At 35.8% G+C, this 24,000-nt stretch overlaps 1 protein-coding gene across 1 annotated transcript in view; it reads right to left on the reverse strand.

Moving 5' to 3' along the window:
- Window positions 1-24,000, reverse strand: part of LOC144978319 (MAM and LDL-receptor class A domain-containing protein 1-like) — a 213,693-nt gene that overhangs the window by 70,920 nt on the left and 118,773 nt on the right. The window contains exons 40-50 of the mRNA XM_078924193.1: window positions 22,574-22,705; window positions 20,370-20,648; window positions 18,971-19,111; window positions 18,280-18,609; window positions 16,943-17,080; window positions 14,996-15,276; window positions 12,994-13,053; window positions 11,276-11,399; window positions 8,943-9,106; window positions 6,907-7,017; window positions 6,317-6,407 (exon numbers count right to left, since the gene is read on the reverse strand). Of these exons, the coding sequence (XP_078780319.1) occupies window positions 6,317-6,407; window positions 6,907-7,017; window positions 8,943-9,106; window positions 11,276-11,399; window positions 12,994-13,053; window positions 14,996-15,276; window positions 16,943-17,080; window positions 18,280-18,609; window positions 18,971-19,111; window positions 20,370-20,648; window positions 22,574-22,705 (1,851 nt within the window). The remainder of the gene's footprint in view (window positions 1-6,316; window positions 6,408-6,906; window positions 7,018-8,942; window positions 9,107-11,275; window positions 11,400-12,993; window positions 13,054-14,995; window positions 15,277-16,942; window positions 17,081-18,279; window positions 18,610-18,970; window positions 19,112-20,369; window positions 20,649-22,573; window positions 22,706-24,000) is intronic.

The following is a 24,000-nucleotide window of genomic DNA, read 5'->3' on the forward strand; positions in this document are numbered from 1 at the left end:
TAGAAAAGAATACACATCCATCTAGCTTACCCTTAACTGTTGCCTTTAAACAACCAATACTTTCATCCTTTAAAAAATCAACCCACTGTCATGGACTAAGGGTTGCAACTGAGTATATTAACAAGTACAATTTAACTTGGTTAAGTCCCTTATATTGAGACTGCTACCGTTGGAACTGTATGCTGGTTACGCAACACTTTTTACCGGACTAAGAAATAAACATGTTGCTTTGAGTTTCAAACTAAACCTTCAGCTTGTCATTCCTTTAATCAAAACATTACATGGTGGCAGCGAATCTTCATTCCCCATTTGATAAGTATTTCTAAATTTCTAAGACTTTAGTATTTTCCCACCAAGCATTTTATTTTCATTTTTTCACCTGTGGTCTACCGAGTCAGAAGTACTGACTTCTATCCTCAAACCGGCATTCAACTGATTGTTCGTCATGGCCGATAAACCTCCAACAATGGACTGGGGTGCCCCCAATTTGTCAGATGCTTTCAGACTATTTAAACAGAGAATGGAGCTTTACTTCATTATCAATTCCAAGCTCAAAAAACGAGGAAAAAGTGGCAACAATACTCCTAGCATCAGGAGAGGAAGGTCTCACCAGATTCAACAGCTGGAATCTTACCGAGCAAGAGAAGTCAAACCCAGAGATAATCTGGGAAAGATTTGCAAGACAGCTCGATCCCGCTGATAACTTTCGAATCAATCGTCTAAAACTCTCTACCTTACGACAACAAACTGAAGAATCGTTGGATGATTTTGTGAATAGAGCCAAGCAAATCGCAAACAAATGTAAATTTACAAACGATGAATTGCAAAACAGACTAATCGAGATAATAATTGCGGCAACACCTATCGCTGATTTCCAAAAAGAACTCCTCACCAAACCCCAAACGTATACTTTAGATGAGGCTCTGCAACTCGGAAGATCGCACGAAGCTTCCCTACAACATCTAACTGCACTGAAAGCAATCGAGCATCCAACCACGAACCAGAAATCAATCGATATTATCCATCCACCACGTAACAAATCAGCACAACGACCCATCCATAACAAACCAGTACAACGGTCGGTTTGCAAAAACTGTGGCCGAGATCACCCTTCAACAGGGGACAGTGCCCAGCTGCCAAATCGACATGTGGCGCTTGTGGAAAACTTGGACATTGGGCAAAACTTTGCCTAACAACTAAATATCAACAACAAACTAACCCACAACAACGTAGTTACCGAAGACAACCGCAAAACAAAATGCACACAATAGAAAGAGACGAATCCGGTGCAGAATCAGAAACAGATGACATGAATTCACAACTACATTCCTTCTCATTTTCCGAAATCAAAACAAAACAACGCGGTAGGAACGAAGCATTCACAATACTACAAATCGAACTTTCAGATATTCCAGGTATCCATGATTTACAACTAAAATTAGACACAGGAGCACAGGCAAACACACTACCTCTCAGAATTTATAGACAAATGTATCCAAAATACATTGACAGCAAAGGGAAACCGGTGGCAGGGACATTAAAACATACAAACACAAACCTCACTGCTTACAATGGAACAGAAATCAAGTGCTTCGGCACCACAAACATACCATGCCAGCACAGACAATCAAAATGGATAAACACCCAATTCTACATAGTAGATGTTGCTGGACCAGCGATACTCGGTCTCCCGAGCTGCGAAGAATTCAAAATCATCACCCTCCACTGCCCCCTCCATGCTACGAAAAACAAAACACTACAATAAGAAACATCCACGACCTGAAAGCGCTGTACCCATCGCAATTTGACCGCATCGGCGAGTTCAAAACTGAACACAAACTAACTATTGACCCCAATGTACCTGCCCGCATCGACCCCCCTCGAAAAGTCCCCATCGCTCTAAAAGAAAAAATCAAACTGGAGCTCGACAATATGTGTGAACAAAAAGTGATACGTCGAATAGAGGAACCAACCAGTTGGGTAAGCTCATTGACCTATGTAACAAAACAAGATGGCAGTCTGAGAACCTGCCTTGACCCAAAACACCTAAACAGAGCGCTTCTGAGACCACACCATAGAATTCCTACTGTGGAGGAACTCAATCACGAGTTCGCAGGTGCAAAGTACTTTTCAAAGTTGGATGCTAAATCTGGATACTGGTCTGTAAAACTTCATCCTGAGAGCCAACCTCTCACCACATTCCAAACCCCTTTTGGAAGATACTGTTTCCAACGCCTTCCTTTTGGCTTATCAGTAAGCCAAGATATTTTTCAAATGGAAATGGATAGAATACTACAAAGATGCCAAAATGCATGCGGGATAGCTGACGATATCATTGTTTATGGAAAGACAGAAGAAGAGCATGACAAAAACCTGATCAAGTTCATGGAAATCGCAAATGAAGAAGGCCTTGTATTAAATTCGAGCAAATGTCAAATCAAACAGTCTGAGGTACCATTTTTCGGACATATATATACCAGTAATGGGCTTAAACCAGATCCATTGAAAATCAAAGACCTAGAAAATATGCCAGAGCCAACATCAAAAACAGAACTACAACACTTTATTGGGTTCGCAACATACCTATCCAAATTTATACATGACTTCAGCCAAATAACAGCTACCCTCAGAGATCTTTTAAAACAAGATTCTATTTTTCTTTGGGAAAGACACCACAAACAAGCCTTTGAAGACCTAAAACGTGAAGTATCAGTAAACTCCCTCCTTCAATACTATGATCCTGCCAAACCAGTAGAACTACATTGTGACGCCAGCCTTCGTGGCATTGGTGCAGCCTTACTCCAACCTGATGAAAACAACCAACTAAAACCAATTGCTTTTGCTAGCAAAAGTTTAACAACAACGGAGCAAAACTATGCATGCATCGAACGTGAACTTCTTGCCATTGTATTCGGAGTCCAACGATTCCATACCTTTCTTTATGGACGTTTTTTCAAAATCATCACTGATCATAAACCATTACAAATGATTGTCAACAAATCAATCACTGCTGCACCGCCTCGTCTTCAAAGAATGCTTATTTCCCTGAATGGATACAACTTCACATTGTCACATCGACCCGGATCAGAAAACAAACTAGCAGATGGGCTCAGTCGTCTTCCAAACAAATATAATCAAAACAACATCGACCTCGACATGAGGGTTGATATAGTATACATGTCAAATGATCGTTCAACAATCATCAGAGAAGAAACACAAAAGGACCCTGTCCTTCAAGGCCTCAAAGATTGCATCATCAACGGTTGGCCAGACAAACAATCAGAACTGACATCAGATCTCCGTCCCTACTGGAGCATACGTGACCAAATGTCTGCTGAAAATGGTCTTATTCTCAAAGGTCAATGCATTATGATTCCACCCAGTCAAAAACAAGAAACTCTCCAACAGCTACATACCGCCCACCTTGGCAAGGTAAAAACTAAACTTCTTGCAAACGTCACCGTCTACTGGATAGGCATTCACAAAGATATTGATGCAAAAATTGATAACTGTCAAATCTGCCAAGAACATCAAAATGCCCAAACGTCCGAACCACTCGAACCTCATGACATTCCCCTACAACCTTGGTGTACCCTTGGTACAGATATTTTTGAGATTAAAAGCCAACAGTACCTCATCATAGCCGATTATCACTCAAAATTTCCGATCATCCGAAAACTTCCTCAACCCGCACCTAGTAGTTCAATAGTAAATGTCACAAAAAATATATTTGCCGAATACGGAATACCTGAAAAGGTTATAAGCGACAATGGCCCACACTTTGCGAGTCAAATGTACAAAGAATTCGCAGATTCGTGGCAATTCACACACGTCACATCATCCCCCCACAGACCACAAGGAAATGGTTTCATTGAGAGACAAATCCAAACTGTCAAAAACATTATCAAAAAGGCTATGCAGGCCAAAACAGATCCCAATATTGCCCTTCTGCACTGGAGGTCCACGCCCATCACCCCGTCCTTGGGCAGCCCGGCACAACTACTTATGGGTCGACAAATTAAGACAACAATCCCATCAAAGCAAAGATCCAATACTATACACAACCAAGATGACATCTACAACAACCTGAAACAACGTCAAGCTCAACAAAAGTTCTATTTCGACAAGACCGCCCGCACAACCCCTTTCTCACACCTCTACCCAGGACAACCTGTACGAGTTTTACACCCTGAGACACATAAATGGCTCCCTGCAACTGTTATGCGCCAAATTCAGAATGATCCCAGATCATATGTTATCGAAGACGCGAACGGGACCAACTTCCGAAGGAACAGACAACACATCAGAGAAATACCTGCCTCTTCCGCCGTTGCCCCAGAGGAATATCAGAAAACTATCGCTATTCCCCTCTCTACAAAGACCTGTCCCCAAATTGAATCCCCATCTGCCTCAAACTCAAAAGAGCCTACTGCTCAAACTAAAACTCCTAATGAACAACAAACAAAATCTCGCCCAATTCGCACAACCAGGAGACCAAGCCGTTTTGATGACTATGTATAGAACAAAACGAACAATAAAGTGTGTCAACCAAATGAGAACACTTATCGCTACTAATTATTATTATTATTATTATTATTATTATTATTATTATTATTATTATTATTATTATTATTATTATTATTATTATTATTATTATCATTATTATTATTATGATGTACTCTATCCCGTTTTATTTTTTAAAAATTTTATTTTATTTTTAAAATTTCTATTTCATTTGAAAACAAGGGAGATGTCATGGACTAAGGGTTGCAACTGAGTATATTAACAAGTACAATTTAACTTGGTTAAGTCCCTTATATTGAGACTGCTACCGTTGGAACTGTATGCTGGTTACGCAACACTTTTTACCGGACTAAGAAATAAACATGTTGCTTTGAGTTTCAAACTAAACCTTCAGCTTGTCATTCCTTTAATCAAAACATTACACCCACCAATTCCAAACAGTCAGATAGAAAATTTCAAAAAGCCGATTTGCCGACTTTAGCTTGAAAAAGGGCATCCCAGTTCATATAAATCAACTGAATTTGAGAATTATCTTCAAAGTGCAACTTAAAGACAATATATCAGAAGACTGAAATATATTTGTAATGTTTCACAATTGCTCAATTGCTTTCCAACAGCATGTGTAAATTGTTCCATACGAGCAATGTATTTGGGATAAAAGAGAAATGAAGATTGTAAACAATAAACATAGGAACATTAAAAGTTTGATGTCATGATTGCCTAGTTTGTATTTTATTGATTTCATTTGCTATTGATTTATTTTTATTTTAAATGAACATTTAATCCTTTGTGTAAATTCGTTATTTTAGCCCTAGCCAATAATTTATGATGTGGCAATAATCTGGGTTTTATTGTGTGAGCATATTTATGAATGAGCAGCCATTGGTAGCACATCATGTTTTAATCTTTTTTTGCTTTTTACGGAGAAAAATATAACGGCTTCAACAACGAACCAAATACTAAGCAGAACAATTCAGCCACTCACAAAAACAGTTAAAACATTAATAAATCATGTTGCATCCAAATAGACGACGGAAATGTTCTCAGCAAGTCTAGTTTGGAAATAAGCAAACTACACCCCCTCCCCTCCACACTTCTCTTATCCCCCTAACCATATAATAGTCAACTCCCTAACCCTCTCCTCAAATCATACAGCTAGCAAATTAATTCTGTTCCTAACAATAGAATCATTTATGATCTTCATCGTGTATGCTAAATCATAGAAAAATCATCTGATCATTGACTTCTTGTTACAAGACAAGACACAAACCACTGAGATACTAAAATAATAAAAAATAAAATTGAGTTTATATAGCGCAATATCCACTAAATCTGCTCAAAGCGCTTTACAATGGGTCCTTGGTCAACAGCAACATTTAACATGTAGGACGGGACATGCCGCCTGTTAGGCGATATTACAATTTTTCGGACAAAACAAAGCCGTTAACGGCCAGGTACTCATTTTACACCTGAGTACGGTGAGAGAAAGTGAGTAAAGAGCCTTTTCCAAGGACAACTATGCGCTGAGCGCGAGGCTCAAACCCGGGACCTTCCTATCCGAAAGCGAGTGTCATACCACAAGACCACATAGCCGCACAAAAGCCATATGATATCAAAATCATTTCCATTATCATTATGACTTATCAGTATCATAACCAACATCATCCTCATGATCATTATTACGATCATCATTTTTGCTAACTCCCCTTTAAATTACACGGTTCCATCTGCCGTTGCTTAATTTCCTAAATACATCATCATTAACTTTTAACTAGTTAATATGTTAAAATACCTTCTATACACGGTGAATTGTGTAGTTCAACATTGAAAAGTTTGACTTTTCCATCAGAGATCTCATAGCCATAGTTAACCTTAAAGAGAACCTGGTGAAAAAAAACAAAACAATTATGATAATTATTGTTGTTGATGTACCTGCAGATGACAATTTGTGGTCTTTTATTATCATTGTGTTCTATAAATTGCTGTTATTTGTTAGAGTATTAGTAAAGTTATTTCTTGCACTACTTTGTTATAATTTAAATTTGTCAAGTGTTTCTAAATGTGTTTTGAGAAGGAATTAGATGATTAAAAGGTTATCTTTTCCCTAAACCTACAAAGAAGTTGTTACACGGAAGTGAGCTAAAATTATTTGCAGACAGTAGTTCTTGTATAGTAAAATAAGCATGAAAATGACAATTTGCTGAATGACTTTGATACTCCGGAAAAAGAAAAAAGAAATTTCATCCAGACCAGGTTTTCAGAAATCAAACAAATAAAAAACCTGACAATAATTTTCCCAACTAAGTTAGTTTACAAGAAAAAGAACTCAATTTGAAATAATGAGAATATTAGTAAAATTATCATAACCTTCCATATACTTACACTTAGTGAATCAGCGTATAGAGTCGTTCTAGATGACACAAATATGGTTCCAGACATTGCAGTCTTTCCAGCCTTAAGATTCTTTGCAAGATATTCTCTGCCACTTTGAGTCTGGTTTGAATTCAAACAATATCAATAGCTTTCTTCCTTCATTCGTTCTAAATACTCTCAGTATTTCAACTGGGCCGTTAGTCATTTCAATCAAAAATTTGACATAATATTTTCTTTCAAATGTAGAATAAATTGGTACAGTGCAGCATGAGAATCTTGAACAAGTCAGGACCGGGCCTATTTGTTCTAAATTTCTGTGTCTTTGAGATGTCCATGTTGAGTAATTTACAAACAATATGAAGAAGAATATGAGGGAGGTAAACGAGGGTGGGTTTGGTAAGGTCTCATTATAACAAAGTGTAGCGTTTGGTCTTGTCTAATTCAGAAGTGGAATTAGGCTCTACTTTGCGTATGTAAAGAAGACAAAGCCAGCAATGGTATAGTTGATAATGCGACATCTTTACATACAAACCAGTACCTAACCACTATCACCCCTCACTTATCCCCCTCATGCGTCTCCTCTCACCTCATCCTCCCCACTCCCAATCTGCTCGTTTGATTTTAATATGTTTGCAATAGGAAGAGCCTTAGGCCATCACAGCCTCGCTGATCTCCCACTGGTACTGATACGGATTAGAATATTAGAGTGAGGCATCATTTGTGGAAGACACTAGTCAATGCTTATCACAACCCCTCCATAATCATACTCTCTCTTTCACTCACTCATTCAAGGCAAATGCACATTTTACATCACATCGAGAACATTGGCAATTTTCATTTCCATTTGTTTGAGATCGCCGTGTTGCCCACTGAAAGTGTTCGAGGTTTTTGTGTTGTGAATACTACAAAAATAGAGGAATTTTCCCCTAAAAAGGGGAATTGTGACATGTTCAAGATTTCTGTGATTTTGAGATGTCCGCCCTGCAGTGTATTAACAAATATATACACTTAGAAAATACATAGAATTTTTTAATGTTTTGCTCCTCATGAGGATTTCATTTGATAGCATTATGACAATAAATTAAAATCAAATATGTTAATTATTATATTTTCAAGGAAATAAACATTATGAATTTACGAGCATGTACTTAAATAAATAATAAATAAATATATATAATGTGCAAGACCACATTATTTACCATACTCGACAAGCTTCCCAATGCTTTAATTACTCTCCAAGATAACCATATGGAACCAAATTTCCATTTCTAAGTTACAATTCACTTGTTAAGCATCTTTTTATACTGGCACTTTTTAATTATGATGTGTCACTGTCCATGACATTCATTTGCACTTGAGTCCGGTGAGTTTCCCAAGGACGCCTATCTTGTTATTGATTATGTTGTCAATGTAACAAGCTACAACATCAAGCTTTGATCAAAAATTGAAAGACAGTTTTATCAACACTCTTCTTATAGGTTGGTGAATCAATAGTCTAGTATTTTCTACATAATTTGATCTGTTTTAATAAAAATCAAGTTGAATGATGTGATATTAAAGTGACTTCATTAAATTATTAACAAAACATACCATTGATCTATCTTATCAATAAATCATTTAATGAATTAAATACCTTATGTTTGAATTATTTCAATCCACAGGTTATGTTCTTAAACCAACTACAATTGTTAGATAATTGGGGCGTTCATTTATTTATTTTTTTTCAATTAAAAAAAAAATCCTTCATATAAAATTTTATTTTACGTAATATAAAATGACTTGCCCTTTATATCATTTCTCCATTTTATGTTGACAACTTGAAGGAGATTTTTCTCTGTAAAATAATAATTCTGACACATTGAGTCTAGCTGGTATCATGTCAAGATAAACAAGATGAAGAAAATTCAGTCAGTTTCAGAAACATCTTCTCTTCAATGAAAGATAAATAGGCATAAAAGAGAAGCAATGGTGGAACATTTCAGGTAAACGTTTCCCCATCTACAAAGGTACACTATCCATCCTCATGAAAATTCTTAATAAATTACCTTGAAATAGACAAGAAGATTGTGGACAACTTTGCCTGAGAGTGAATACTTGAAGGTCAGACAATAATCAGCCACCGGAAACACTGGAACCAGTTGTGATCTGAGAATTGACGTCTTTATTAAAAGACCCGATCTGTCTCTGTTGGCAGGAATGGTAAGTGTGGCTGTTTTTTTTTGTTTTTTTTTTTTTGGGGGGGGGGGGGGGTTGGAGGGGCGGGGGAGAACAATTATTAGATTACAATTTTGTACAGCTTAGTAAGCATTTAGTATGCATTGATAACAAAAATAAAATCAGTATAATGTGGTTGTGGTAGTGGTGGTGATAATGATGATGATGATGAATGAATGATATTGTCGTGGTGGTGGGAGTGGTAATGGAGAAGAGATGTGTTGTTTTTTTTTAAATAATGCAGGTACATACAATATAATTGGAAATTTAGACAAAGCTTATTGACCTAATGAAATAAGGTTTTAAGTTTATCTGATAAAATGGTTTTCTTAACCCAAAAATAAGAGACATAAAATTGTTATACTGTTGAGTAACAAATGTATAATTAAGATTAAGATTGTAAAAAAAAATGTGGCTGGTGCTTGTAATGAAATACATTTGCTTAAAGTCAGTGACGGAGATGTAAATCAACTATGATCAACGGGATTGAATTCATCTAGGCTTGCAGATTATTCAAGTTGACTAGAAGTTTAAAGTCCCTATTGGCTTATAGTCATTCTATTCATTTCAGAAAACTTTAAATTGTCAGATATATTATAGATAATTATATGTGATGAATTAAAAGTACAAAAGTTAATTGGTCGTTTAATATATATCGGCTTTTTCTCTTTGGTCTTGTATTAGTTAACCATTATCTTTTATGTCAGGAATATCTGTCAGTCCTTGGATTTTTCTTTTAATGAACAACCAGGGTATTTTTTTGTTTTGTTTGTAATTGTAAAAGATAATATAGAGGTGGCCGAATGAATTTTTCTACAAGCTTGGTATTCTTTTTTTTTTTATGTATATGCATTTTTTTCAGAATTACAAGATGTCTTCATTTTAAACCACCTTTTCTTTTTGCTCGTTAATCTTTTTGCCTCTGTATTGAATCATGGTTGTTGAAATGCTCTTGTTGTAGTTTTTGTTCATACATGGTTGTCAATGACTATTTTGAATTTATGTTTAACGTCCTTTCATATTTGATCGTCATTTGAGTTTAGAGTATACTTGTAATAAATTTCCTCTCAATACATTCTTTTGAGTTTGGGTTTAATTTTGATGTTATCAAGACAACATCATGGTCTTCTGTTCCTGGAAGTAGATTATGTCTTGGATTATCTAAAAGAATCAGTCCTTTGCATCATCTCTTTTTTTTCACAGCCAATAATTTTATTGCACCATAGTATCTATAAATTGAATATTGGTCATGGGTGCCACTACAAAGAGCATGGTGACAACAAAAGAGACCAGATCTTACAGTTGGATTGGATAAAAAAAAATACAACACGTGCAAATCATTGCTGCAGAACCTGGCAAGTTTACAACTAGATCACAGTAAATCAAATCGCATTCAGATTGAATTTTTTTTTCTTTTTCTATTTTCTCCCCAAAACATGTTTTCCTTTTTACAGATTTTATCCAATTACCTTATTTCTCAGAATTAAAAACATATATATAAAAATTCAATGGGCCATGAATTGAAGAATCCTTGGTTCACTTTTAAATACTTCAGCCTGGATCAAGAATCCTCACTTAACTTTTATATGCCTGTGTCTGGATTGGAGGCATAACCCGACATGCCCTTCTCAGTGTATGTAATCTCCTATCACGGAATTCTGGGATAATCCAGAAAAGTAGCACCCAGGATTGAGTGTATCACTTTGTTTGTTGCAACCATTCTTCCTGTTTACCTCAAGCAAATTAAATTTTCTCTCACAGAGTCTGGTCAAATCCAATTCATATCATTCCGATTCAAGAACCAAAGCACATAGAAAAGGAACAACAAATATAGGTGATAGAAAACACAGACAGCTCTGTTACCTTAAGGAGAAGGAACTCTTTTACCCTTAATAAATTGAGATGCATGGAAAATAAATATCTTTATTTGGGTCTAACTGGTAGAAAAACACTTTTTGAGTTGCTGACTAGTTATCAGTAGATATATAAGGGTAAGAATTTAAACACAATTTTTTAAATCCTCATTTTTGGCAGCTGCACCGATCTACCTTGGGGCAGCAGACTACATCCACACATAAAAAGTGAATAAATAGATAAAATCAGTAACTAACTAAATAAAATAAATATTTAGAATTTTAAAAAGATTCGCCAATAGACAACAAACCTCCATCTTTATGCTTGTCTTGTCTCCATGAAATTAAATTTGATTTCTCATTCTGCCATCCACATAAGTCAGACTGGGTTGTAAAGTCACAGTTTATCAACTCGTGGCAAGGTTGATCTAATACCTGATAAAATAATAAAAACAAACATTCTACACCAATACATTTTAAGGAATTGTAAAATCTCTACATACCAAAAAGATTGTGTGGTGCTGTGTGTTTTGTCTTTTAGAGTTACTTTTAATTGTGGTTGACTTTTTGAGGTTTCGAGAGAGGAGAGCAAATGGTGAACTAAGAAAGAAACAGAACGCAAAAAAGTAAACAAGTATGAAAATAAAGCCAATTTCAACCTTTAACACTTCTTTTATCCACTTTACTCATCATTGGTGACCGCAACATGGTGTCTGTTGAAGCAGTCAGTCTTACGTTGCCTACGTTCTGGACGCTGTGTCTCATAGCATGGTTTGCTCAGAGTGAGACCCAATTTGAGCTGAGAGTAGTAAAGTGTGATGACATGAAATATTATGTTGTTGCTTCACTAGATGCATTTACAGCAGCAAGGGCTCTCTCAGTCCTTTCACCACCTCCTCTCAAACTTATGAGGTATGCAACTATTAAAAAGTATCTCACCAAAGCCTTTGGGATCAACAAAACAGAAAGAGCCACACAAAACAATGGGTGTCCAACAACCGTCTGAAGTGATGGATGAAATGCTAACCTTACTCGGTGACCACAAGCCTTGTTTTCATGTTAAGAACATTTTTCTGCACTTATTACCAGAAATGATTCGATCTCCGTTTGCCAACTCAACCCTGTCGGACTACAAAGAACTGGCTAGAGAAGCAGAAACCTCCACCATGCCATCCAGAAAACTTCTATCTATGAAGTATTGGAGCCAGTAGCTGCAGCCTCTGACAAAGTGGACTCAATCTTTTGGTTTCCAGCAATGAAATCCTCTGCTGTTGGGTCCAACATGCTGCTCAACATTTGTTCATAAGTCAAATACCCCTTAAGAGTGTCCTTTCTGGCTTTATTTTTGATTTATGATATCCCTAAAATTAGAACATTAAAAAAAATTGAAATGTGACCTAAAATGTTTTCCCAAATAGATCAGATGGTAGAGCACTTGCTTCATATGCAAAGGGTCCGAGATCAATCCCAGGTGAAGTTGAGATTTTTTTTTCACTCAGCAGTGATTGGATAGTTAGGTGTGTTAGATCTGGTAGAAAGTACTTTGCAATAGACTAACGTCCTTTCCAAAAGGTAGCAAGCAATTGCTATTGTCCATTTTAAGCTATAGAAACTTGGATAAACTCTGGTTCTATGGGCCTAATGGCTTTAAAGGACTGCTTTACGAACTTTAAAAAAATTGCTTTTGAAAATTTTGACTATTACAGAACGTTATCCAAGTCTAAAGATTTACAATTAAAACTTGAATAATAGTAGTGGTGGCTGTTTTGATGATGATGGTGATGATGATGATGATGATAATGATAATAATTATAATTATAATGATAATGATAAACATGTTCATAACACTTTTCATACAATATCATCTCACAAAACTTGCAAAAGTTGCAAAATATAGGATAACATGGCAACGATAACTATAAATCAACTTAGTGATCTCATTTAACTGTCAAAGAGAACCGATCAAAAGCTGTTCTAATTCAAATAAGCATAAAATGTGGTTCAAAATATCTTTAATTGAAAATCTTACGTTTATATCATCCAACGCAATACTTTCTTCCACTTTGTCAAGGACAGCTGTAAAGACAAACTGTGAAGAGATATAAAAATCTGGGGTATTTATAAAGTGATGGTTCATAATTGGAAATATACAGTGATAAGGTGGCTAATTAAAGTGTGATAAAAACTAATTGCATGCTGTTGGCATAAATTTCAAAATGAATAATAATAATAATAATAATAATAATAATAATAATAATAATAATAATAATAATAATAATAATAATAATAATAATAATAATAATAATAATAGTAGGACATATATACAGTATAACTTCTCACTCCTTTACTGTATTTGTAGGAACTTGTAAAGAGAAAACTCTAGAATTGGTGTTGTTAAGTGTTCCACAATCAATGGGAAGTCCAGAAAATGATTACAACATTGTTTACATTGTGTAACTTGTCCACATTCATCACCCATGATTATCTAGACATCTCATAGACTGCTGGATATCCCCAGTGAAATTTGATACCCCACCCCTACACTTTTTACATATTTGTTGAACTGGATTAACATTAGTGCAACAGAAAGCAGACAGTTTGTACTATATAATAGAGTGAATAATACTAAACTTCAACGTCTGATTGCTGTTGTAGGGATTTCAGAAATGTTTTGATTTAAAAGATCAATGTAGAGAAAATATGGGTCTACTTTGTTGTCATCCCGAGACAGAATAATATTGATGGTATCTATGATATTTACTCTACTGTATGAGGGGGATTTCAATCCTAACTATAAGTGATAGTTTTTTACATTTAAGATAGTTGTTGCTTGACTAGGCCATTATTTATCAGACCAATTAGATTACTCGCTTCACTGACTGGAGGCCCGTGCCATACCAGAGCACCAGTAAAGAGATGGAGAGTAGTGACCTCTTGACTTAGCATCTCACCTAAGTGATCGCTGGTAAACCACAAATTAAAAAGAAATGTTTTAAGATGTTTTTTTAAAAACAATACTGTTTCAGAAAAAAAACATCATACACCACCAAAGAGAAAAAAAATTGATGAATTCATCAATCTGTTGATACCGGGGATTAAACCTATTTTCTGGTCTTGTGTGTTAATATGTTACATAATCATGGCCATGCAGTGTGAAGTGAATTGGCCAAAAAAAAACCCCATAAAATATAATAAAAATAACACACATTTTGAACTCTTATAAATTTTACAAAATATAAAATTGGGTACTTTTTTTTTGCAAGGGGATAATTCATTTATAAATAAGAATAAATGAGATTTTAATATTTACTACTACTACTACTACTACTACTACTACTACTACTACTACTACTACTACTACTACTACTACTACTACTACTAATAATAATAATAATAATAATAATAATAATAATAATAATAATTATAATAATAATAATAATCACTTTAAAACATACAGCCCAACCACTACTGAATTAAGCAATGCTTTTGTGAAGAGCAGAAAAGCGGGGAGTTCACCTAATAATCGATTTTGTTGGTAAATATTTAATTCTTATAAAATCCTGTATTCGAACACTGTAGCAGTTGATCTAATGCGTTAAATTGTTTGCCAAAAAATTGAATATCTATTAGAGTACTGCACCGATTATTGTGAATCAAAACCCTGTTAACCCCAACCTTTTAACCCAAAACTAGGCAAGAGTGCAGCGGTTTTCTTTCAAAAACATATTTTTTTATTAAATACACAAAAAGCAAAACATTTATTTTATATAAAGCAATAACCAATAAATGTGCTGAATGCATTTTAAGGAAGTCCAGAGCAAAAAGCAACACATGTGTAACAAGACAAGACACTTATAATGGCAGACAATGATTGTACTTTTGGTAAAATTGTGGTCAGGTTGGGGTAAAAATCTAGAAGCTCCTATACTCCTATGAAGGAATCAACTATTGACTTTGTGGCTATATGGAACTTTTTAACTTTCTTTAACAAACAAGTACATCTCAGTATTTTTATCTCTTTGATCTCTCACCTGAAGTTTTGCAATCCTCTCAGTCATGACAGGTAACATGGCTTTGACCCAGCCCTCCGTTTCTTCCTGAGTGACATTGAGTAGCATTATTTCTTTACCACTCTCGTCTCTGATATAAACAAATAACTCGACTTTAGGTTGCGTTTCTGCAAACTTATATACGGAGTAAAAGAATTGCAGGCACTGGGCATCGTTAGCGCTGTACATCGGTGAAACTATTGAGGACTTAATAGTACGATCGTCTTCTATTTCATAGTATGTGGCAAATGTAGCATAGTGTCCTGTCAGAGATAAAAGGGAAAAAAATAAAATATCATGGCCAAAAAAACCCCCAAATGATTGTAGTCAATGAAAGTGGTGATGATGTAGGCTAATGTGTGGCACATAAAAAAGTGATGTCTGTAAAACCTTTGTCAGAATGTACAAGGGTGGGCTGATATATAAGTACCGTTTTGTTACAACTTTTTTGTTCTCAACAGGAGATACAAACATAATATATGAAAAGAAAGCTTAGAATCTGAGATACGTATCGCACCATTAATTTATTTTCCACATAATTGCCATCAAGAGCAACACAGAGTTGCCAATGCCGATCTAGTTGGTGCATGCTGTCAGCGAAGAATCCTGGTGATTTTGGTTGGCATTATCGACAAACATCTGCCACTACCTCCAAATAACTGTTTAAACGGTTTCCTTTCAGATACTTCTTAAGCAGGGGGAACAGTAAATAGTCAGGACTATATGCAGGGTGCTGTAGGGTTGGAAGTTTGAACCGAATTAATGCATCTTGGGTTTGACGACTAGTGTGTGGTAGCACATTGTCATGCTGCAAAATTGAATCTCTACCACCTCGAACCCGTGCAGGTATAGTTTGGGGAATTGAAACATATTTTTCAGAGTTAACTGTTTTCCCTTGTTCAAGAAATTCCATGTGGACTATGCCTCCCATGTCCCAGAAAATGGTAAACAAGACCTTTCTCGCAGAGACAATAACTTGCAACTTCTTTGGGCTTGGAAAAGGCAGCACTTTAGTTTGTGGGTCATAATGGAGAACCAAAAATTCATCACTAGTCTGCAGAAAAGTCTCTACTTCCTTGTCATATCAATTCAAATCTTGGGTACAAATGTCTTTTCTCTGCGCTTTCATTTTTGACGTTAGCTGTCTTTGAACCCATCATGCAGAGACTTTTCTGTAACCAAAAAGAGATGTCACAATATGGTGTACTCGTTCTTTTGAATTTCCAACTTCATCAGCGATATTTTTATCTTTTACCCTTTGATTCCCCCTAATCAAATGGTCAACTGCTTCTTGATTACTTGTATCAGATGCAGAAGGTGGCTTACCTAGTCGCTTGCGATCAAACATTTTTGTCTCTGTTGGGACATTTCTTTGAAAATTCTAACCCACTTTCATACTGTGACATCAGTAATACACATATCACCATAAAATCTTTGATGGATGTTGCTGCACAGCACCCTTCTGCTATTAGAAATTCATTAACAGAGTGCTTTTGATGAGAAGTTCATTGTGTCACCATTTTCTCAACCGCGTTGGGCTTAGGGGAGACCATGATACGAGATCAAACAGAAAAAGCCACCGGTAGTTGGATGGTGGAAATGGTTGTGTTTGACTGCCCGCCATTTTGTGTGGTCTTGAACAAGGCACCTTGCCCTAGCTCACTTTGCAGCACTGCACAGCGGCTGATGCCTAGGTTATTACAATCTCCCCTTGGAATAGACCTAAAGACAAATTTCTCCTAGGGATGAATAAAGGGAATTTTATTTATTCATTTCATTCTATCACTCAAGAATATCTCCCAAATTAGGTTGTCATTTATTTTTTGTCTGCAAAAATTGTTGTACGACATGATGTCAATAAAAGTGGCTTTTCCGGAATATGCATATTTATTTATTATTATTTTAAAGAGGAATATCCATCACTCTTACCCATCCCTGTTCCGAGAGTGTGATCTTCGAGAGGCCCAAAAGAGAAATTATCACCAGCTTGTTGGATGACCCAGTTGACTTCATTTGAGTTTTCTTGCGTGTATCCACACCATCCATCATCTTCAAACTGACATTGAGCTATTCAACAAATAAAGAATTGAAGAAATAAACATAAATTAAAACAAATTTGCCAACAACAAAAAAACAAAACATATGTGATAAATACAGCACGATTTATTGCATCGATAACAAGTAATACTTTTAAACAAATTAACTTTCAGGCAGGTTAAGAAAGACAACAATGATTAAAGCAATTTATCAATTAATTACCAAATAGTCTTTAGCAAGTCCACCAAGTCATACAGCACTAACATTAGTAATTTTTATTATTTTATTCTATTTTTTTAAAATTTATTTATTTTGTTGTTTTTTTTGCTGACAAATCTTTTTATCAAAAACATACAGATTGGTAAATATATTGGTTAATTATAGTAGTTACACGTTTTTTAAAGATCCGTATCAGTAAGTTAATGGTAGTGGTGATGGTGGTGGTATATTTATTATCATTATTATTATTATTATTATTATTATTATCATTATTATTATTCGTAGCAGTAGTAGTAGTGTAGTAGTAGTAGTAGTAGTAGTAGTAGTAGTAGTAGTAGTAGTAGTAGTAGTAGTAGTAGTAGTAGTAGTAATAGTGGTGGTGTAGTAGTAGTAGCAGTAGTAGTAGTAGTAGTAGTAGTAGTAGTAGTAGTAGTAGTAGTAGTAGTAGTAGTAGTAGTAGTAGTAGTAGTAGTAGTAGTAGTAGTAGCAGTAGTAGTAGTAGTAGTAGTAGTAGTAGTTGTTGCAGTGTTGTTGCTGTTGTAGAGATGGAAAGATCACATGCTCAAAGCTCAATGTATGTAACTAATTCAAATAGCTTAAAATTAAAGTTAAAGGACTAAACATTTATTCCGTGATGGCATCAAAGGTATTTGGTTCACTAGATTAAAGACTCTCCGATCAAACATTGTACAATTCATTGTACATATAAGGTGCTGTGTTGGGCAATGAATGTGATTTGCAGGCATCCAACCATGAAAAAAAAAATATTAAAGAAAGTAATTTACTTCTTTACTTCCCCTCATGTGAATACAAGATTATTCATTTGTGAGTTTTGACCGGATGAAAAAATAAACTTTTTACTTGAGAAAAGAAACAAGGATCTTGTTATGAAAAATGTAACTATTTTATTTTAGAAATATGCTTAAAATTATTGATCTTATCATAATATATATATGGCTCTGCCTTGTAATGACAGTACAAATCCACTTACCACAGATGCTAAAACTTACATGTTGGAGGACAATGCTGTCTGTAGATAGAAAAATCGTCGATAGCCACGAAACCATCACCATACTTTCCAAATACAGGCTCGATAAAAATCTGCTGGATAGGACCTTCTAACTCAACCATCTCATGTGACCATCCATCCTGACTGCTGTCCCCTTGCCTGATAAAATATGGAACTAACTCTGTCTTGTTCAAAGCTGACAGCTGGAAAGTTGTGCTTTTGTCTCCGTTCATATACAAATAAAAGTCGATGCACACTTTCCCTGTTGCTGGGAATTCCGCCATTTTAATTTTGCTTGAATTTCCTTCTTTTGAAGCATAGAGGTAATGTCCTGTTCATGGGGAAGGAGGTTAATAGAACTGTAAGAACATTTTCCGAATAATCATAATAATATAACAAAAATATCATTAGTTACAACATCTACTACTACAACACCAACAATAATAATAATAATAACAATAATAATAATAATAATAATAATAATAATAATAATAATAATAATAATGATGATGATGATGATGATGATGATGATAATAATAATAATAACAATATTAAACAACACCAGTAGAAACCAATAATATAATTTATATCTTAAAGGTCTTATACAGCACTTGACCTTATTATGATGCCCTTAAAGGCCCATTGAGTAATATGTAATAGAATTATATGGGGTTTTTTTCATTAGCATGTACCATTGACTGTTCCAAACGTGTGATCCATAGGAAGGAGCTGCTCTTTGTTTAACTTGAAAGCAAAATTGGTAATAGTCCACCGTTTGAGTGGTATCTTAAACTTCTTGTCTTCAAATGTATAGTCGACAACCATCTTGGAAGCTAGAAGTCAGGAAAATGATAAAAGGTTAAAACCAAATTTACAGCATAATGTGTTGTGCAAGGAGCTTAAAGGAACAATGACAAATACGGCAAATTGTTAAAGCTTTGTTTTTAACTGGACTTCACATTTTAGTGGTCTTGTCATATGGCACTCGAGTCTTGCTTTGGGCAATTCAAAGTTTAGTGCTTGGAAAAGGCTGTTTACTCACATTCTCTCACTGTACTCAGGTGTATAATACGTATCTGGCCATTAAAAGCGTTGTCTTCATCAAAAAAGAATTGTAAAATCGCCTTACAGGCATCAAGTCTCATCCTAGATGTTAAGTGTATCTGTTGTCTGAGGACCCATTGTAAAGCGCTCGTTTGCTTTTATGACGCTTGGAACACTTTAAGTCATTTGAGCACCAGTAAAAAATAAGAAAATGGAATGATAAAAAAAATCTAGAATTACAATTAAAGCACTCAAGAAAAAGTAAGACAAAGGGGATTTGGTTCAAATAGGGAATAGATGTAGATTCCAAGATCATACCATCAATGTACTTAGTTTGAAATCACCTAAAAGTCTCATCCAGAACCAGCACAGGATCTGACTAAGAGGAATACACTCAAATACTAAACTATTATATATTCAAAACAAATATAACAGTAACAACTGGAAGATGATTTACAAAAGAAAAAAAAAATCTTCCAAAAACATTAACGTTACATTTGATCGTTTCCAACCTAGCCAAGAGCTCTGGCCAGGGAAAGGACAAGACCAAGTAATCCTTCTCTTCTTCTTTGCATTCACAACTAAGTATTCCCATTCCAAGACAATGACAAAGACAGAGAGCAACTCCAAAAACAGACGTTAGAGGACAGAAGTCGCAGCAAGTGAGCACCTGCGCAGAAAGCACTTTGAGCTCAAGTTTGTTTTGTTGCACTTCATCTATGTTTCCCTTTCAGTCACATCTCTCTCTCTCTCTCTCTCTCTCTCTCTCTCTCTCTCTCCCTCTCTCTCTCTCTCTGTCTCTCTCTCTCTCAGAGTGAATAAACACTTTAATTTACTTATTAAATGAAGTCATATGACTCAATCTTTCTGAAAAATTGGAACAGATATAAGCTTAAAAACTTTTAATCAAGCTATTTGAAATATTCTTTTATACCTTGGATAGAAAGTCTTAATGTCAACTAACTTTTTGGGTCAAATCTTGGTACATTGCATAGTGTTACACGTAAAATACCTTTTTTCTTAAATTAAACAATTTAAACAACTCACGGTCATAATAAGGCTTTTTCTGCTTTTCCGTATTCTTCTTCTTGTCAATTTCTTCACAAGTTCCAAACTGGGATTCAATGTCATCAATAGCAACAGCTGTGTTGGGAGTTTTGCTATATACCAAAATGTTCAGACGGAATATTTGTTTGGCTGGTAAGTCAAATCGCAAATAGTCCCAGTCATAATCTTGATATTCTGAATGTTTCTTGAATGTGATGGATCGTTGAACCAATGGTACCATAATTTCATCCTCCCCCTCAATGCCAACAGTAAGGATTGCTTTCAAAATAATATTGAATATGTTACAATTTGGTAATTTTATAACCCAATAAATGAACATTTGAACTAAATCGTTTTGAGTGATCATGATAAAAGTGACGTCATCAATGAAGACAAAGAAGGATGATGATGAATAAGAATAAGAATAGGAAGAAGAAAAATAGAAGAAAAAGAAGAAGCCCGGGATGGCTGTATTCAATCGGGCACTGGGTTGGATCTCCATTCTGTCACCTATCAGGGAAAGCACCTGCGTATTGGCTCGACATCCGGGATGTTCTGGTGACAGTCAACCGGAGTTACCCCTTTGCCCCTGATATGCCTCAAGCACCCCCATCAACATCAAGGCGGAGGAGTAGGAAAAGTTGTAGAAGGAGTACCAGTAGACTCAGTGCCAGGATGTAGCCAATAGACTACTTCAGTCTCTGGCAGAAAGAAGGAAGTAACAGTGGCAGAAGACCATAGAAAGTCTCAACTTTGCACAATCTAGCCCCCACACTTGGCGATTAATAAAGAAATTGGATCCTGACCGGAATTTTGCGAAGTCTGCCACTGGAATGTGAGACAGACAAAATTACCAAGAATATAAAGAACCGTAGCAAACAGGTCCCGAATCAGTCTTTCGAGTGTGGTGGCCGCAAGGCATACCTTACAATTTTGGACTTGCTACTTGGTGTGGCTTTGTGGTCTTGTGGTATGACACTAGCTTTCGGATTGGAAGGTCCTGAGTTTGAGCCTTGCTCGGTGCATGGTTGAGTCCTTGGAAAACTCTTTACTCACATTCTCTCACCATACTCGGGTGTAAAATGAGTACCTGGCCGCTAACAGCATTGTCTCTGTCCGAAAAAATTGTAATATCGCCTAACAGGCATCATGTCATGTCCTACATGTTAAGTGTTGTTGTTGGCAGGGGCCCCTTGTAAAGCGCTTTGAGCACATTTAGAGGATATTGTGCTATATAAAAGCTCAAGTTTATTTGCCACTGCTGTTTATTTCTTCATCAAATCGGATGACTTAGTTAAACTGCTAGAACTCAGAAAGTGACAACAGCAGCTGCATGCTGTAAAAGTGGCTACCCGGATGGGGATTCCCCTTTTAGAGGGCTAAAACACAAAGTATTTTATTTTTGTGATGTTATTTTATACCATATCTAGATAACCACTTGTGGGGCAGCGTAGCTCAGTGGTATAGTCTTTGCTTCGTACCCAAAAAGTACTGAGTTTGATCACCATCAGCAACAAGTAACATGTAGAACAAGACATGATGCCTGTTAGGCAATATTGCAATTTTATTCCGACACAGACAACAATTTTAACAGCCAGGTACTCATTTTACACCTAAGTTTGGTGAGAGAATGTGAGCAAAGAGCCTTTTCCAAGGACTTAACTATGCGCTGAGCGAGGCTTGAACCTAGGACCTTCCAATCCGAAAAGAAGTGTCATACTACAAGACCACATAGCTGCACAATAGCTACTTGTACATAGCTTCCCTGACTTTGGACAGAGCTGTATACACAAGATGGAAGTCGGTTAGACAAATTCAATCCCTTGAGGGGGTGGGGACACCAACTCCTCAAAACTGGGGAAGAAGTTGCCAGGCTGTTCCACCAGCAAGAGGAGACATTGGGTGGCAGCGAGCCGAGTTCAGTCAAGAATAGTTAAACAAGCCACTCTATAACATAATAAAATACAATCCATGTTATTAAAAAAAATTCTTTTAAGATTTGTTGATTTTAAGTCACAATCCGATGAAGTCATATAATCTATTTCTTTTCCAGTCTGATCTTACCTATGACATAATATGTAGTAAAGATAGCCATTACAAATAAAGAATGGTAACACAAGTTACAAGAAAGAGAAATATTTGAAGAGGAGAGGTGAGAAAGTAAATGATCTAGTCAGTGAAAAGATAAAGAAATTGTTCCTGACCTGTTCCATATCCAGCAAACCACAAAGTCAAACAATGGCCATGGTTATGTGACGGTTGTAGATAACTGTTGAGCTTTGCAATTTGATACCCTGGTTTAGCTGATTTATCAAATTGATACAACATATAGTGGCCTATTCAAGGAGAGAAATAAATTGAGACATTAAAGAAGTGACGACCAGTCACACCGTGCATTGTTGACTTGTGTCAACTGGAAGAGTGGCTTAAACACTCTGTACATTGTTGCTGTACATCGGCTAAAGAAGTGACAGTATACATGTCGATCTGTCCTAATTAAAGACTGTGACACACCTTGAAGGCCAATTTCCCCATGATTGTACCCAGGACTGATTCATTTTAATTTCACCCATCACACTTTGGCGGTCCCCAATATAAACCCCTGTGGCTCTTTGCAGGGCTTGCTACTTACCTCTCTATTAGCACAACAATTTAAAAAATAATGTTATCCTTCTAAACCAACCCTTTTGGGGATACTAATTTTCAAAAAGTAACTTTACATTGAATATCATTTTAAGCACTCCAAAGCATAAAGGAGCCTTGCAACTTTCATGAAATTTTGATGATAAGATATTTTCTGAATAGAGAGATCACAATATATTATGCTTGAAAGCGGAACTTCATGAGACAAAAGGTAGTCCAAATTGCCAATTCCCTCCAGATATTGTGATGTTAACCAAATATTAGTCGATGCACACCATTTAGTAAAATTTGCAACGTGATCAGACCAAACCAAATGACTAAAATAAAAAATTTGTCAGGAAGAATGAATGAAATGACCTAAATATTAAACTCTTTTACTTTAGGCCAAAAGTGTTGTTCAATAGCAATAACAAATCTTTTTTCTCTAAAGAAAAAAAAAAAAAGAAAGTGAAGGAAAAAATCCTCCAGGTCCATAAGACTGTTACCTCTGTTCACTAATCAAAGGCAAGCAAAAATATATTTGTACAAATTGAATTTGTAGTTTCACAACAAAGTGGTGATTGTCTAAATGTTCTGTGGGGTAATTTATTTATTTTTTCGTTTTAATTTGCATTAGAGAGAGAGAGAGAGAGAGAGAGAGAGAGAGAGAGAGAGAGAGAGAGAGAGAGAGAGAGAGAGAGAGAGAGAGAGAGAGAGAGGGGGGGGGGGGGGGGGGAGGGGGTTGATATAAGGGTTTTACGTCATTTGCAATTAGGTCATATCAGCGCCAGTAAAAAGGAAGAAGATGGGAAAGTAAAAAAAAAATCTAGAATTAAAATTAAAACACCCCGCAAGAAATGGCTTAAATAGGAAACAGATGTTGATTTCCAAGAGCATACCATCGATGTACTTAGTTTGAAATCACCTAAAAGTCTCATCAAGATACAAATACAGGATCCCACTTAGTGGAATAAACAAAAACATACAATATTAGTACTAAAATTGCGAA

Source organism: Berghia stephanieae, chromosome 8 (assembly GCF_034508935.2).
Source record: "Berghia stephanieae isolate SIO BIC M18660-M18661 chromosome 8, UCSD_Bste_1.3, whole genome shotgun sequence".
Classification (NCBI taxonomy): domain Eukaryota; kingdom Metazoa; phylum Mollusca; class Gastropoda; order Nudibranchia; family Aeolidiidae; genus Berghia; species Berghia stephanieae.